We start from the raw sequence: 16741 nt of genomic DNA on the forward strand, positions 1-16741 counted from the left end.
ATGCGTTATTATTCTAAGGTCTATAATCTATTCAAAATGCAAAGTACTAGAACATGTTCGTCAATTTTTTTCCAAGCCTTTGGTATTTCTGCAAAATTCGGCCCGATCCATAAAACCATATCTGGCGTCCTAACCGCTGCTTTGTAGTACGCTAATAAAAATCAACAAACATCACCTTAACCGACAGCTTGAATTTGCTTAGTTCCATTTACAATGTGCATGCATTCATCATCTCTACTTTCGAACGTCAAGTTGTCTTCTTCGAGTCCACTTAACTTGATTAATGCATTTTCTTAATCTGTTGTAAAACAATGTACCCTGCCGTGCTTTTATGGACTTGTTCCGTGTTCGACAATATGATTTCTCAGACAATGTCTTCAAATGCAAATGTCAAAACCACTTAGTGAAACTAACTAGTAATTAAATGTTGTAAGGGAAATATTACCAGATTTTGAACAATGCCATGTGATCGGGAATGAACAAAACAATTTAACTGTTCGACTCATTACCAAGCAGCCTGCAGCCTATTAGACTTTCCTATCATCGTGTAACGGAGGTTCTCTTTGCAATCGACCTTATCAGCAGTCTTACTATGGATACTCGAACGAACTTCACTTAATAACGAAATTTACTGATGGCAAAAACGAAAGCCGTCGCCATTTTACATTTACGACAATTTTTTTTTTTCTGTCACACACAAGACAAAGGCGTTTGCGATATTTCAAGCAAATATTAATTTAAAAAAAGAAACTCAAATGACTTTGTATTCCATCCAAGTGTAGTGTGCAGGAAAAAAGCAAATGATCAATTAGTTGTTTTTGCTGCGCGGCGTCTTCGCACCTGTCGCTGAACCATTTATGGTCTAATTAAATTCCTTTGTAGAAATTCCAGTAATGAACCTAGATATTCCATTAGAGATCTTTACACAGTACTTACTTGTAAAATAGGCTTTTTATGCAAAAATAGAGTTTCTACTTGATACATATTAAGTAAAATAACGGATAAGTAACGTATTTAAGTCGAATTGAGAATTAAAAAATGTATTCAATTTTATTATATACAGAATAACAACTTATTCATTACGATTATCTAATGTTATCCACATTTCATGTTTAATAATTATAATATCTTTGATCATTAGCGACATTGTCTGCGTTTGCATTTACAAAAGCAGGATTACACGAGAGTCGATAGTAACGATGTATCTTAAGACACGACTACCTCAAGATAGAGGCATCGGTGTCAAGTTCGGAGCCACCACAGAGCCCCGGGGCGCCGCGTAACAACCGGAGTGGGTAACTGTACGCAATCGCACTTTTCCAGCTAATCGTAAAACGTTACGGTTTACTTTGAATCTAAAATTGTGTATCTATAAATTATAGATAACTTATCTTGGCCTAGTTGAACTGAACTAATTGGATTTTTGTTTTTTTTTTTCGTTCACTGTTACCGTTTTTTCACTTCGCAAGCAATCGATGATCGATGACTACTTTACAAAATTGGTGTAATACGCACCCGTGATGTAACAAAGTCATATCTGCAAAATGACAACTGTTCTGAAATGAGGAGAAAGGTTTAAAAATTCCTCCAACGAAATTAGTCTAACTTTTTTTTCATAAACGGGCGAGCTGTACATTTAAACAAAATTTATAATTTGTTTCACGTTGTTTGTATTATTTTTAACCGATTTAAAAAAAGGAGAGGGTTTTCAATTCGACTGTAATATTTGTGTGTATATTACGCGATTTGTGAGCCGATTTTTTTTTTGTTGGAGTATCTGAGTGTTAATCCCATTTAAATTTTAAGAAAATATTCCACTTCTAAGGGCAAACTAGGAGATGAATCCGGTTTCCTGCACTTTCCGTTAACTGATTTCAATAAAACTTGACAAATAGATGTAATTTCACGAATTTTTTTTTCCTCTGTTTGACCTCCATCTCACCTGACGGAAAGTGATGATGTGGTCGACGATAAAGCATGACAGCTATGCATGTCTATCCACTCTCTCGTGAACGAGGTTCAAGTTATAGCGCTTAGGAAACACATTTGCAGGCAGGGAATTCCACTCCAATGTCGTACGCCAGATAAAAAATGTGGAAGCATAATGCTTCGTGCGAATCTTGGGTACATATATGTATAACCACAAAACAGGGGTGGAACCCCAGCCTACGTCTAGTCCTCCGATGGTAGAAATGGGATGGCGGGATGATTTCATGCAATTTCATCACACACTTTCCGTGATTTATCCGGCCGTAAAGTATGCAACTTTACGGCGTTGTTCAAGGTTTTGAAGCTTCGTCTCTCTTAAATCCGAAGCGTCACGCTTCTATATTTATGTGGCGAACGGCTATGGAGTGGAATTCCCTGCCTGCAGACTTGCTACCTAACTTTATAACTTGGGCCTTTTCAAGGTGACAGTGAATAGGCATTATATAGGTGTGCATGCTCCATCGTCGATATTATCGTCACTTTCTATCAGATGAGATGGAGGTCAAATGCGCACTTATATTTTATAATAAAAAAAAAACTCGAAATTTAACAAAAATCTTCCACACTCATTATAAAGAAATTCATTTTAAGTATATTAAACATTCTACCACATCGCAAATACTGTCGTACTTTAATAATTAATTGAGAAAACTCGAATTTAGAAAGAAAGAAAGAAAGAAAGAAAAGTAATTTATTCAGCACAATACACGTAGAGTACAATATTAATAATTAGTATTAAAAGTGTATTATTGCACTGAAAAGGACCCAACTCAGCTAATACTGCGGCAGGGCCACAGCGCTGGTTTTCAGTGGACCCTTTTCGAAAATGCCGATTAAAAGAAATAAAAATATATGAAAAAAATAAAAACAAACGTGGACGCGAGTTAAATAATAATTTAAACATGACACAATATAATTAAATAGGAAACATAACACAAATTTCAACTAATGTCCCAACAATTTAAACTTTAAAAGTAAAAGTGTTAATGGAAATGTAATTGCAAATAATCGAATAATTTTACTTGTACATAATAATTAGTTATCTACTGGACGGATTGTGTAAAAGATGACATGGATAAGAAAATTGTAAGTATGGAAATGACGGCTTATAGGAGAGAGCGGAAGAAAAATACATATTATGCCGATCCCACTTAGCCTGTGATAAGGATAGGAAGAAGAAAAATTAGTTATTCACTTATAAACGAGAATATAAACTTAATGGTTGCATTCAGTAATTTTTTTAACTTTCAAATCGTGTTTTCTGAATTCCATCATTTTAGAGTTACGACAGTATTTGGTTTCACGTGATATAATATCCTATAAATCAAATCTACGTATTATCACCATTGACTTACAAATATATGGACGACGGGTCTAATACAAAAACCACGAAAAAAAGTCCCAAGTCAACCTATTTAAACGTAGTGCCATGTCAAGGAATATGAAAAAGCTGAAACGTTGAATTTAAATTGTAATGTCATCGCAGTACTGTCTAATTTTGCTTGCTTCGCTGTCAGTCGAACAAACGAAGACTAGAGCGTGAATGACGCTCTGTATACGATTTTAACGCCCTATAAGTTCGGACACTTTTTAGCGCGGACCCGACGTCCATATAATTGTAAGTCAATGATTATCACGTACATTAATATCAACAGATAGATTCGTATTAAAAACAAAACGATCTTGACTTAACTTTCGCAAGACAATATAAAGAAACCACAAACCGCAAGTGCATCGTGCATACAAATGAACCCGAAGTTAAAATTAGTAAGTGATATTAGACGGTCTAACAAACCGTGGGATTCAGTCGATGCGAGTTAACGGCAGACTTATCAGTCGAATGATTCTCACTTGTGACGCAGGTATTGGACGTTGTTGACTAAATTTTCATTTCAGGCCGAAACGTCGAAAGTTTAAATTAAAAATAAACAACATCTAAAAAGGTGTTATTTATTAACGATGTCGTTCTCCTTGTATTTAACAAATTTTAACAAAGCGCAACACGCTGAATTTTGTATGAGCCCTAGCATTATTAGGTACTCTAGTTAATGAAGCTGGCATAAAACACCAGGCAATAAAATAAATCCAAGTATTGCGGGCGGTATTGGGCGGAATAGTTATTAGAAAAAAATATCCTCGAGGCCGTGACCCACATCCCAATTTCTTCATTTGCCAAACAAATAAATTGGATCACGAAAATGAAAATTAGTATTCATTGGAAGTCATAGGAAAGTTTGCCAAGACCAGAAACATTAAAAAAAAACCTTGAATATCATCTCTGGAAACTTGGAAACAGAAATAAGAACAGATGTTATGATAATGATAGTATCATATCGTTTTTGAACTTATAACCGACTTCAAAAGAGGAGGAGGTTCTCAATTCGACTGTATGGTTTTTTTTATCGCGTAACATACATATAGTATGTTACGCGATAACTCAGGGAATTTGTGAATTGATTTTCATGATTCTTTTTTTGTTGGAAAGAGGGTACCTCCATAGTGGACCCATTTCATTTTGAAGAAAATCATCCACCATCACACATGAACATTCATTTTTATAAATAGCGCCTAAATTTTACTTAAGGAGCAATTATTTTAATGGTTGATTTTGCTATTCTCCAATTCAAGGCGTTTTTCTCTCTCAATATACTTTGAGTAGTGAGAACCGATTTTTATTATCTCCAGTGTCAAGTCCTGTACAGTGGCGAACTAGGGGATATTTCAATAAAACTTGGCAAATATATGTAATTCCACGTACTTTTGAGGTCGGTTTTTTTAGTACCTACTCTGTACTGAGATTATTTAAATACAAATTCAATTCATTTATTCATATCAGACAACATTGTTCATAATTATACTAATACATAGAATTGAATATCACATTACTAATTATATTACATGTTGGTTACATTAATTATGTTTGAAGTTACGTTAAGTTATGTTTAAAGTTTTTGATTGTACTTTTTAAATTATAGAACAAACAAGCAAGCCACCAAGCAGCTGTGATATGAGCATCACTGCGTTCCGGTTTTGAAGAATAAGATAATGATAAACGCATTGGCAGTGACCCTCAGATATCTGCGATTTAAACCTGTATCTTACACTGCATGGATAGACTTGTCGACTTGATATCATAAAAAACAAACGCAACGCATTACACAACCACTATAATACTGAACCTGATTGAGGCCAGTGCGAGCTCCACAGAAATATAGAGATCAACACAATTTTAAAACATGCGACGAACAAATTAACGTAGACACATAATAAGCTCTTTAAGCAGATATTTAAACTGCCTAAGCCATTTAAACGCCATTTGGGCCGAGCCGTGAGAGTCGGCATAACCGCCAAATACACAATTAAACATTTAGCTGTAGGTCTTTGAGTGATACCACTTCTCACGGCGCAAAAACGCGGACGCAAAGCATCATAATTACATATTATAAGATGCTACTAGGTACTGTCTTTGGGTATTTTGGGTTAAGAACTAGAATGAACTCTTCAAAACTAAGTATTGAACATAAGGTATCCATTTAACTAACTTTAACCGTACAACATTTTACAGTTTTTTTAACAATTACGTATTTTGGTTTTTTTTTCAAACACACCACCGATTCGGGCTCTATTTAACTGAGATTTTTTCTCAATTCGACTGTATATATGTTTTTCGTATGTTACACGATAACTCTTGATTTTGATGATAATTTTTGTTTTTGTTGGATAGAGGATGCCTGTTTAAATTTGAAGAAAATATTCCACCTCTAAGGGTGGCAAATTAGGGGATGAATGACTTTGGAGATGAGTTGTTTTTAGAACTCGACACTGAGATTACCAGGTCCCATGGTCACGACTGACTCTGAGAAATTAGATCCGGGAAAGTAGTTATATTTCCAATGTGTAACTTCGCGAAAATCTAAAAACTGGACAGTTTCCCAACTGTTTGTATCATCGTTAACCCATTATATGCTCCACTACTGGGCGGAGATCCGTCTCCTCTAAGAAGAAGGTTTACACCATAGTAGATCACCATCTTGGATGTTTGAAATAAATATTGTAAATGATAAATGGATTCAAATGTATAATTACAAAGAGCAACCTCTAGAGTTTCTTGCTCATTCTTCTCAGAGGAATCTGCCTTACGAATGAGCTGTTCCATATTTTTCTACGTTACTTTTGATTATAGTGACCTACCCTGATACGAGAAGAGCACTGTGACCTGTCCAAGCGAGCGCGCACAGGGACCATCTAAGTCAGGTCCTAACCCCAGATCAGCACGTTTACACGCACTTCATCCGGTTCTCTGTAAGGCTAGTGCCTTAGGTGAGCCGCCCCGGGTGCACGTACAGCACCCTCCAATATGTTTTACAGATAGGTACCGGAGCCGTAGGCTTGCTCACTTCACGTTGCGCATTGCACAACTAGCGGTTGCCACCGCTAAAGCCGTCGACTCTGAGTCCACTACCAAATCTCCTCATTGGTGGCGGAGCTGTAAGGCACGCTCACTTCCCGACGTCGAAAAACGACGTCTCTCCAGTTCCCAATAACCTAAGCGGTTTACGGACCGGAGAGATATCTAACTTATCCTCTACAAACTCTTCGGGCTAGTGCCGGAGATGCCAGTCGCAGTATCCTGCGACAATGTCCGGACATGGCTTCCAACTTAAAGGACAATTCACGTGTCACGCGTGTCGCCTCGCTTCAGGCCGTCAACTAGACCGCTATTAAGACGCGCTAGCTGCTTACGAGACAGACGCCCAGGCCATATGTAACCGGGGCAGACAAACATGTCCGCCGCAACAGCAAACGCGTATCACTAGCGGAGGGCTTGGCCCGGACGCCCGCAGTACCCTGGTCTTGCCGTCGAGCCCGTAGTATCTCCTAAAAACCCTATCTCTCAGGTCGGTATATAGGGACAACCTATTATAGCTTACGAATGAGCAGTCCCATATCTTTCTACATAAGGTTTTTTGTTTGTAGTGCCCCTCCCTATCAACCTCTTGGTTATGCGGGAAGGGCACTACGACTGAGCTCGCTTGCACAGGGACCATCTAAGTCAGGTCCAAACCCCAGATCAGCACGTTTCCACGCACTTCAACCGGTTCTCTGTAAGGCCTTAAATGAGCCGCCCCGGGTGCAAGTACAGCACCCTCCCTATATCCCTACCCTCCAGATAGGTACCGGAGCTGTAGGCACGCTCACTTATGAATGAGCAATAGAGTTTAATCAATATGACGTTTTCAAGTGTAATATACTTACCTAGGAAATAAAGATGATTTTAGTTTGAGTCATCCACACTGGCCCAATGAGGGTTGTGAGCCCACTTTATCATACAGGTTTCACCACGATGTTTTTCTTCACCCATAACAAGAGGAAATTGCTCCTAATAAACTTTATTTTAACAAACCTGAATCTCTGGGTGACTTCTCAAATAGCCATTGTAAGCATTAACGTTTGGCTTTCTGTTCCAGCGGATTCTCTCACAGGCAACCGTATGAACAGCGTTTACAAAAATTCAACATGGTTATTTTGCGTGATCGAAGGCTTTTGTTGGACTTGTGTTACCTGCACAGGCTCATTAATGGACAGGTCCAATGTAGTGATTTACACGAATGCATTTCTCCGAGTGTCCCGTATAAGTATCCTAGAAACGCAATAACAAAAATTTTCTATACCCCCCTTGTAAAACCAATCTTGGCGTTCAATCCCCTTTGACTAGGATTTTCAACGAGTACAATAAGATTAACAGTAAAATCGAGGACTTAGATGTGTAACACGACAGGATAAATATTTTTGTCAATAAAATTTCAAAATTATTCAAATTTGATCAGTAGGTATCGATAACGTTAATTTAAATTAAGTTAATATAAGTTGTTTTAGTAACCCTTCTATTATAAATGCTATGTACACCGTAATTGTCATATATATCAGATGTAATTCCGTATGTTGAATGTTGAAATGTTGTAATATATATGATGTGGTAGTACTTAATAAATAAATAAATAAACGATAGATACAATGAAAAGTCCAGTTTGACCATGACACGTAGATCTGGCACAAGAGGTATTTTTTTACACATAATGTCCAGTCGGAAGCAATTGAAATCAGGAAACGGATGGCGGAACGATGAAGCGATAATATTACCTCACCTATGAATCACAACGTCCAAAGCTAAAAAATACAATACAATTGGAAACAAAAAAGGTTTAAACAAAAACAAAAGACAATGTCGCCATAACGTCAGATTAATTACACCGGATCGCTTTTACTTACGGTACCATAACGCGCTAGACGCATACGCTTATGTTTGCTATCAGTGACGCATGCAGCTAAGGCTTAATGGTATGTACGCATTTTTTTGTAACAGTAGCATAATGAATTTTTCATCACACTTGCTCGTAAACAGTGCCATAATATGCAGGCAAAGTAGGCTGTAATGTGATGAATTACGTCCACGGGCTTTTCATTACATTGCCGCATATGGCGGTAATGGATTTAAAAAAAATTTCATTGCACTGTACTTCTCATACACGTTAGCATTAAGCAAAAAGTTTTGATGCTCGAAAAATCTGAATAATGTCATTTAAGCTTGAAGTATAGAGAAAAACTAAACATTTGCTAAATTAATTCATATAATACACCATCATGGCTGTATGCGTTTATGCCTTTTACAATATTTTACTTTTTTGCATCTATGGAAGAAGAGATGGGCATCAGCATTATTTAAAAAAAAATAAAAAATCCCGCCATTTGCTAATCTGTAATTGTTGTGTTGCGATGCAATATTTATTCATACAAGAAATAAACATAATGATATATTTATTTCCTAGCAAATGTGATCAAAAACGTATGTACCGGGTGGTAAATAATTCCAAATCTCGAGTCATTGAATATACTCTCGTTAGTAATTTCTTATTTGACCATAGTAACATCTAGGTTGCATGTCACACAATTAACGTAAATTATACATTAGTACTTAGAATAATAACGCATAGAATGATAGTTTCATATCAAACGAACTGTCACAAGTGAGGCAAAAATCAAATTCATGTAGGCTAGTTTTACTAGTAGGTTAATTTTCGGTTTTAGTGAATATTTATATAAAAATACAAGTTGAAACGCGTTATTTCGATGTGGAATGTGATGTTAGTATCTATTTTATGTTTGTCTCACGTATTTTTACACTCATTTACCGCACATTTCGTCATTTTAGCTAAAATTCTGGAGCTGGTCGCGGTGCAAGTTGACCTTGAGCACTGAAGGCCCGCCCGCTCGTGTAGGCCCTTTGGGCGCGCTTCAATTTGCCTCACTTAGCGTGTGCGGACTAGGTTTCTATGCGTTATTATTCTAAGCCATTATTATTTACACTATTGGCGCATGCGGCTAACGCGAGCTGAAAAGTCCATATTGCCGAGTAGTACTGTGAAAACAACATTTTTTTTATGACATCAAGCGACGACGCGACGAGCAAGTCGGGCGCCTGCTGGTAAGCGACACGCCTATCCATGACAGTTGCAGTGACACTCAAAGCTTTAAATCGCAAAGATCTGAGGTGCACTGCCACTGCGCCGCGTCACTGACACAAGTTGATAAGTCCTATGTGCCTGTAATAGTCCTATGTGCCTGTAATTTCACCAGCACCCTGACCCTTCAAAACCGGAACGCGGTAATGCATTTACTGCTTGACGGTAGAAATAGGTAAGGTGGCAGTAGGTGGCGTCCCTCTTTCACAAAGCGCTCTACTGCCACTAATTAATTACACTTGGTTTTCGTAACGAGTAAATATACTTTTTTAAAACCGCATTTTAACTACGATACTGATTTACGTACAGGAAACGATCAATTTCAAAATAAATAATTAAGTATGTTTTATTTATCTCTTATCCTGTCGTTAATAAGTTCCACAACAATCAATGCTTTCACGTTTCCATACCACCTTATTCTATACCAACAAGATTAATTAGCATTTTCACAAAGTTCGACATTAATGCAGCTATCCATTACTAAAGTCGATGTATGCCATATTTCAAGCATTAATAACGACTCGCATGTTCCCATCTGTTATGTATTCACTTAATAAGGCTTCTATGTCAAGCTAATGCGCAAACCAGTCATTCCAGTTTGCCGTTTCATGGTGAAGGCATCACGTTGCGTTACTTCACATTCTAAATTATTTACCTGATCATAGCTTATTGTCATGTTATTATCTTTGATAATAGCTTCAATATAGATTTTATTGCCATTATTTCTTGGTATTTAATATACTTAATCCATGCTTATGATAAATCTATCCCCCGTACTCCGTCCTGGCAGCTGTCTACACAATCGTAAAATGGTTTCCCAGCCCACCTGTAGAGCTAACTTCAATAAAAACTGTCCACTGTGCATTACCACTGCCAGACATCAGTTTCTACAGCTAGGAATTTAATTACAAAGTGTTTTATGTGTTGTTTTCTTAAAATATTAGATACTTTGCAACGTTGCAGTCAGTTGACTCACAATTTATGCAATATTTTATTGGCATGTGTTATGTTCACATCTAGTAGGTTAACTTCTCGTATCATAATTTTAATCTTGAAAATATATCCAGTTTTGCGAACCGATAAAAAAACATCGCCTATCTTGTGACGAGAAACTGTAATAAACAAATTTGGAATACTACAATGAAGCGGATACATAAGACGTCTAAGAAATGAATCGACACTTTTACACGAACCAGTGTGACTGGCGAGGTGATTCGTTAAATATACATTTGATAATTCCGTTTAAAAGCACAACCTGTGAATAATAACGGTGCCGGCGCGGCGCTTTATTTAATGCGGAAATTTTCTTCGGAAGCCGACTGCAGCAAGATTAATGAACACCACTTCATTTTCGTTGGAGATATCAATGAAACATTCCACACAAATTGTTTGTTAATGTTTGGAGTTACTTTCACCATTAATAACAAGTGAGTTCGTACAAAATTGCTAGTGTAATTAAAGCATTTTTTTCTGCCGAATGTAGTGTAACTTTCCAGCGGCGCCAGACCACGAAATATTAGTCTCATAATCGATGATCGATACCAACAATCGAGTCACTTTCGCTTCACCGATCCTTATCGCAAAAAGCAGTCTGGCGAGCTGGGCACCACCGGATCATTTCCTTTGCCGGGTTCCTGTTCTCTATCGAATCACTCCAACTTGCAAAGTGCCGCCCTCTTGGCTAAATCGCCACAAAGAATGTGCTACCACATTCGGCTGCATTATATTTCATTCACCGTCATTGATGTGACTGAACCCACATTGCACATATCCTTGAAACCGAGTCGCATTACAATGGTGTATAAAAGCATTGTGAAAATTTTATTTGTCGTCATTTATTAATGTTCGCTTAAGCTCACTAAACGGGTCTATATCTCAAACACCTGTTTCAATTTCAACCATGAGATGTATGTTTAGTTTGTTTAGAATTAATTTGTAGCCCTCTTCACGGCAGTGCAAAACCGCTCCAACTACATTGAGGGCCGCAACATAATTTACGACTCGCATTCTAGAGGTCATATCGGGTATATGTCAGAGGTAGGTCGCGAATGTTTCTGGGTGTGTCTCAATTACACATTTGCGGTTGGAAAGGCTGTGTAATGTGCCCTGAAAACCGCATTAGGCAATGGGTTAACATCTACCTGTTGAACAATGTGTCCCTGTCTGGCGAGTTCTTGACTTACTTATCTACCACCCACATGGATGCAGTGAAATAAAGATGGTCGCAGACAATTTAAGCTTTGCAACTCTCAAAGCACTTAACCGTTGCATATTTATCACTTTGATTAAAGTCGTAGGAGGCGCAACAAATGCAACTTTAAAACAAAATTGTGCGCATGGAATTGCTTAAAGTGGATTCATTTAGAAAGTTTATAATATTTTTTAAACATTTATTCAGGTTTTACGAATTCGTTCACTTCTGTACCGACTTTGTGTAAAATCCTCGCAAATAAGACCGGCAACTTATCTCAAATATTTCTACTTGCTCTTCCTGTTCTTGAAATACGTGGCTACCAAGCAAGAAGTCATGTCTTCCAAAACAGTCGGTGGCAACGGTACAGTGAGTTACGAGACCTCTGCTGTCAGTGATCGATGCGCCTGCGCACGCGGCCGACTCCGGTTGGTTATTGTCACTTGACGGATCCGGATTTGTCTCACATACGTGGCGATTTACGATTTTCGAAGTCATAAATTTACACACGTTAACAAGAATCAAGAAAAACTTCATTTTGTTCAAGATACAAAATCTAACTTCGTATTTATTTAGCAAAAATCAAGGTAAATAATTATTAATGCAAAGATCGAACACTAAGAAACATTCCTTCGATGCGGCTGGATACGAACCAGCATCTCTAGCATACCGTGGCTACACTCTCCCAACTAAGCTACGGAAAGTACCAGCAAACCTTACGAAGTTTTATATATGCTGGATACAGATCTTTGTTTACATACCTTTAAATTTAATTTTGCAAAAAATTAATTCAATATAATGGCAGTAGAACATCAATTAATATATTAATAAATTTTTCATCACACTTGCTCGTAAATGGTATGATTACATGCTGGCTAACTTGACTATACTCGTAATACCCCGAATAAAACCCACGGGCCTTTTTCCTTTCCATTACAACCATGGTCGGTAAGGAGCGTTTTTAATTTGTATCCTTCCATAGGTCAGATTCAAGTTCAACTTAAGCACAAAATTAAAACATTCGCTAAAAAATGTTATCTAAACAGGAATTTTATTGTAAGTCAACCACATACTACTTAAATACTGATTATTAAGAATTTCATAAAATTGATTTTAAATATTTTCTGTACAAAAATTTCGCAATTATTTTTTTTTACAATCCATCATGGCTGTACGCGTGATTGCTTTTACAACATTTTAGTTCGAGTTGTATTACCTATGGAAAAATTAAAAAAAAAAAACAAAAACCGCCATTTGCCAAATCCATAATGGTCGTGTTGTGTACATGTTTATATTGTATTTACTTCCTCGCAAATGTAATGAAAAACATTATATGTATGACAGACGGCAAAAAAATACAAAACTCGAGTTATTAAAGCCCTCAGGCTTAGGCTTCGGGCTTCTCGTTACACTCCTTACTAATTTCTTATTTTCCGTCCTTAATACACAATGTACTATAATATTATGAAGGTAAATAGTTATTTGTAATAATAATATGCATCAATACTCTCGAGACTCGAAATGAAAAGCGCTTCGTAAGCTTAATCTGGCAGTGACTGGGGCGTAACCCACTCGTATCAGTTACGTTACTATTTAGCAATCGAAAGCACAAAATAATCCGAATATAACAAAATACCAGTTCGTTTATAGCTCTGGCGGATCTTGCGATAGAGTCGTAAATTCAGATTGCAGAACGAGAGTGTCGCAGACTGGTGATAGACATTGTGGGTTGCCTGGTTTGCCATTTTTACTTAAGGCATCGCCATTAAGCCACAGACGTATATGGGAAAGTTGATAATAAAATGAGTTAGGAGGGAATGTGCTGAATACACAAATAAATTAAAAGAATCTTTTAAAAGTTGACATAAACGGATGGTAAAGAACTAAAGTGTATACAAGGATAGCACTATAGGTAAAGGTACCTTTGAATTACACGCTAATAGAAGCACTGTAGTGGTTATAATTAGGGGGAAAAAAACGGTTGTTCCAAGAATTAAACTACGTCCTGGTTATCCTCAAACGTTTGCCACTGGCACCATCCCTTGTAAAACATCTCTTAAGAAAATATCGCAGTTGACATGGTCCCTAGACTATACAATAAACTGCCACAAATGCTATTTTTTTTTTTCACATAGCAGTAAGGAAATTCTGTATGGCGGGTACCATGGACACACACATAGACAACCACAAACCCACGAGAGAAATAAATGCAAGCCACACAAATATATTTTGTTCTCTGTCATAAGAGTCCATCATGCTAACCGTTCGGCAATTATATGTGTAGAAGTAGTTAATACAAGTGGTGCAATGCATGCGTGCAACTGTGGTGCAGCAGCCGCGCGTTACGTCGTACTTCACTAACTGTTACTGCAAAAGTGGCGCTACGTTTCAATGCGATTGCACTTCCAGATATTGTATGAAAATTAAGTAGTAAACCTACTTCAAAAGTTTGTAGATTTTCATCATCGATTCCTCGAATGTACACTTCGCCAACTTTATTTTTTGGACAGGGTCTGTTATTTTTGTGAACAGTCATATTTAATAACAAAGATTTTGCTCCCTGAACTCTCCTGAGCTCCCTGAATTTGTGGAAAAAGAAACAAAAAACAAAATTCGAAAAATTTTGTTAAAAAAAAGAAACAAAAACAAAGTAAAAACAGAACAGTAACCGTGTTCACCACCTAATTTGTCAGCCCTACAGGTGGAATATTTTCTAAATGGGGCCAATGCTAAGGTACACCCTTTCCACCAGAAAAGAATCATCGAAATCGGTTAAAAAATGTCAGAATAATCCAGTAACATACACACAAAAAGGTTAATTCGAATTGAGAACTCCCTCTTTTCTTAAAAAACGTTTAAAAGTACCATAATTACCAATGTATAGCAAACCTAACAACTCGATAAATAAACACATTACAAAAGAAAATTACTGGCAGACGCTTCATAAAATAAAATTGCACATTTCGTCGAATTCTTCACGGTCCACGATCTCATTCATTACGAATATGTAATTACAATTACTAGCATTATTACAAACACGCCCCGTAACTGCGGCCTTCAATGGAAATTACAGTCAGGTGCAAAAAAATAGGTACATAATAATTATAATTGTTTTTTTTTTACCGATGACATGTACGTACACGAAAGGCTATTTTAGTGTCGTGTTGTTATAAATTTTTTGTGACCTTTTATTATATACATGCTACATTTGTTGTTCCATTGTAACAAATAAATAAAGTGTGTTATATAATGTTCATCGTTTGGCCGTACGTAACACCAGTACTAAGTACTAAATCAGCAAAATACTTTTGAGCAAATAAACGTCTACGTGATAATTTCAAATTTCAATTTTAAGTCTCTTATTATGAAAATTACTTCCGTATTTATGCAGCGGTTCTGCAGGTATACGAGGTGTTAAAATGTTGATGACAATGAAATAATTGGTCCCCAGATTGTACAAAATAATATTGTTTGTGCAATTCCCGTAGCAACGATGTCAATTAGAGCTTCATTACCACTGGACCACGAATTGTTCAATGCCACTTCAAATGGTAGCATCATTTGCACAAAAGGCGTACTCATTTGCTTGGTATTACGACAAGTTCAATCGGCAATTACAGCCATTAATTTACAGTTATCATTTGTAGAAAATTTTACGCTAGATTTACAATTATTTTAAAATGGGGCGATTTTTCATTTTTAATATTTAATAATGATTTCGATTCTAGACGTCATAAAAAAAAAACAAAACGAAATTTGTTGAATAATTTTTAAAGCAACTTAAAAATATTGATTGGCCCATTAATTTTGGCATCGAATGTACTAGCAACATGCATAATGTAAATCACGGTTCAAAAGCGGTTATTCTTTGAACCCTTCGATTTGCATGAAATTTTGTAGATACTTTTTAGTTCCCTTGTTTCGAGAAATTAATGAATATTCAAAAACATACCCATAAATTAATATGTACACTCAATCACAGGTCAATTTATATGACATAAGATACGAGTCTTGAAGAATTTTGCTCTATTATCCATCTTTAGGTAGGTATGGGCTGTTGAATTCTTCTAATAGTGAATTTTAGTAAGTCTGGTCTTGACAAAACATACAATTTTATTGAGAAAAACTTTAATAATTGTTCTGCAATGACAGTATTATTCCACAACAAACGCTTCCAAGGAAACCAAAGAGCACAGAGAGATAAAACTTAACTTTTTATAGATTATAAAAAATATTTTATATGGCCAACGAGTATTTAACCAGAAATAGAGACGAAATGTCATTTAATTTGTTTGAAAACTATCTGCCAAATCATTACTGTGACAACTGCGCTCCGATTGGCCAGCCCGAATTCGAAACAATGGACGGGTGTCGTTAATTGTTTCACTTCAAATCGATCAGTTTAACTTGAGCTTTGCTATAATGGACGAAAACTGCAAAATTACATATTCAATATTTAATCACCGATGAAATGTGATTCCGTTTGTTTTGTAATTAGATGTTTTGCTGTTTTTCCCACACCACCGAATAGAACAGCACGGCATTGTTAGAGATATTGTCTATAATACAATAAATACAGAATATTTTTTGATATATACGGAGACGTACACACAGGTCAGTAGTTGGCCTGTCTATATTTCAGTGCAAACGAGAGTTCATATTTATAAGAGCTGTATCGCTAATGTGTTACCAGGAATATATGGCCCTTATTTCGTTTCTATTTCTGGCTCTATACTCGATGGATTCAGTATTCCGTTTGCATCTGTTCGTTTTTTTAATCTATTATATCACCTTGGATTGGAGTCTTGTAGTCGAATGTGATTTCAGCACAAAGGAGTTGATATTTAAAAGTGATATAAGGCCCATTTTTGTCCATTGACTTGCCAGGGATGGATCGCCCTTATTTCTATGAACATGGTCTAGCGAATCTTTGTAATAGATATAAGCGAATAATAGATAGTAGGCTTACCTGTTGTTCCGATGAGACCTCCTCTCTGCTGCTGTCATCTGCAACAATAAAAGAACATTATAATGACAATGA

General features: G+C 36.6%; 1 protein-coding gene across 3 annotated transcripts in view; it reads right to left on the reverse strand.

Annotated features, from left to right (window-relative positions):
- Positions 1 to 16741, reverse strand: part of LOC113226213 (protein spire) — a 284542-nt gene that overhangs the window by 203170 nt on the left and 64631 nt on the right. For all 3 annotated transcript variants that reach the window (XM_026458778.1, XM_026458777.1, XM_026458779.1), the window contains exon 2: positions 16670 to 16707. In XM_026458778.1, the coding sequence (XP_026314563.1) occupies positions 16670 to 16707 (38 nt within the window). The remainder of the gene's footprint in view (positions 1 to 16669; positions 16708 to 16741) is intronic.

This window comes from Hyposmocoma kahamanoa, unplaced genomic scaffold (assembly GCF_003589595.1).
Source record: "Hyposmocoma kahamanoa isolate Upper Pololo Valley unplaced genomic scaffold, ASM358959v1 182, whole genome shotgun sequence".
NCBI classification, from domain to species: Eukaryota; Metazoa; Arthropoda; class Insecta; order Lepidoptera; family Cosmopterigidae; genus Hyposmocoma; species Hyposmocoma kahamanoa.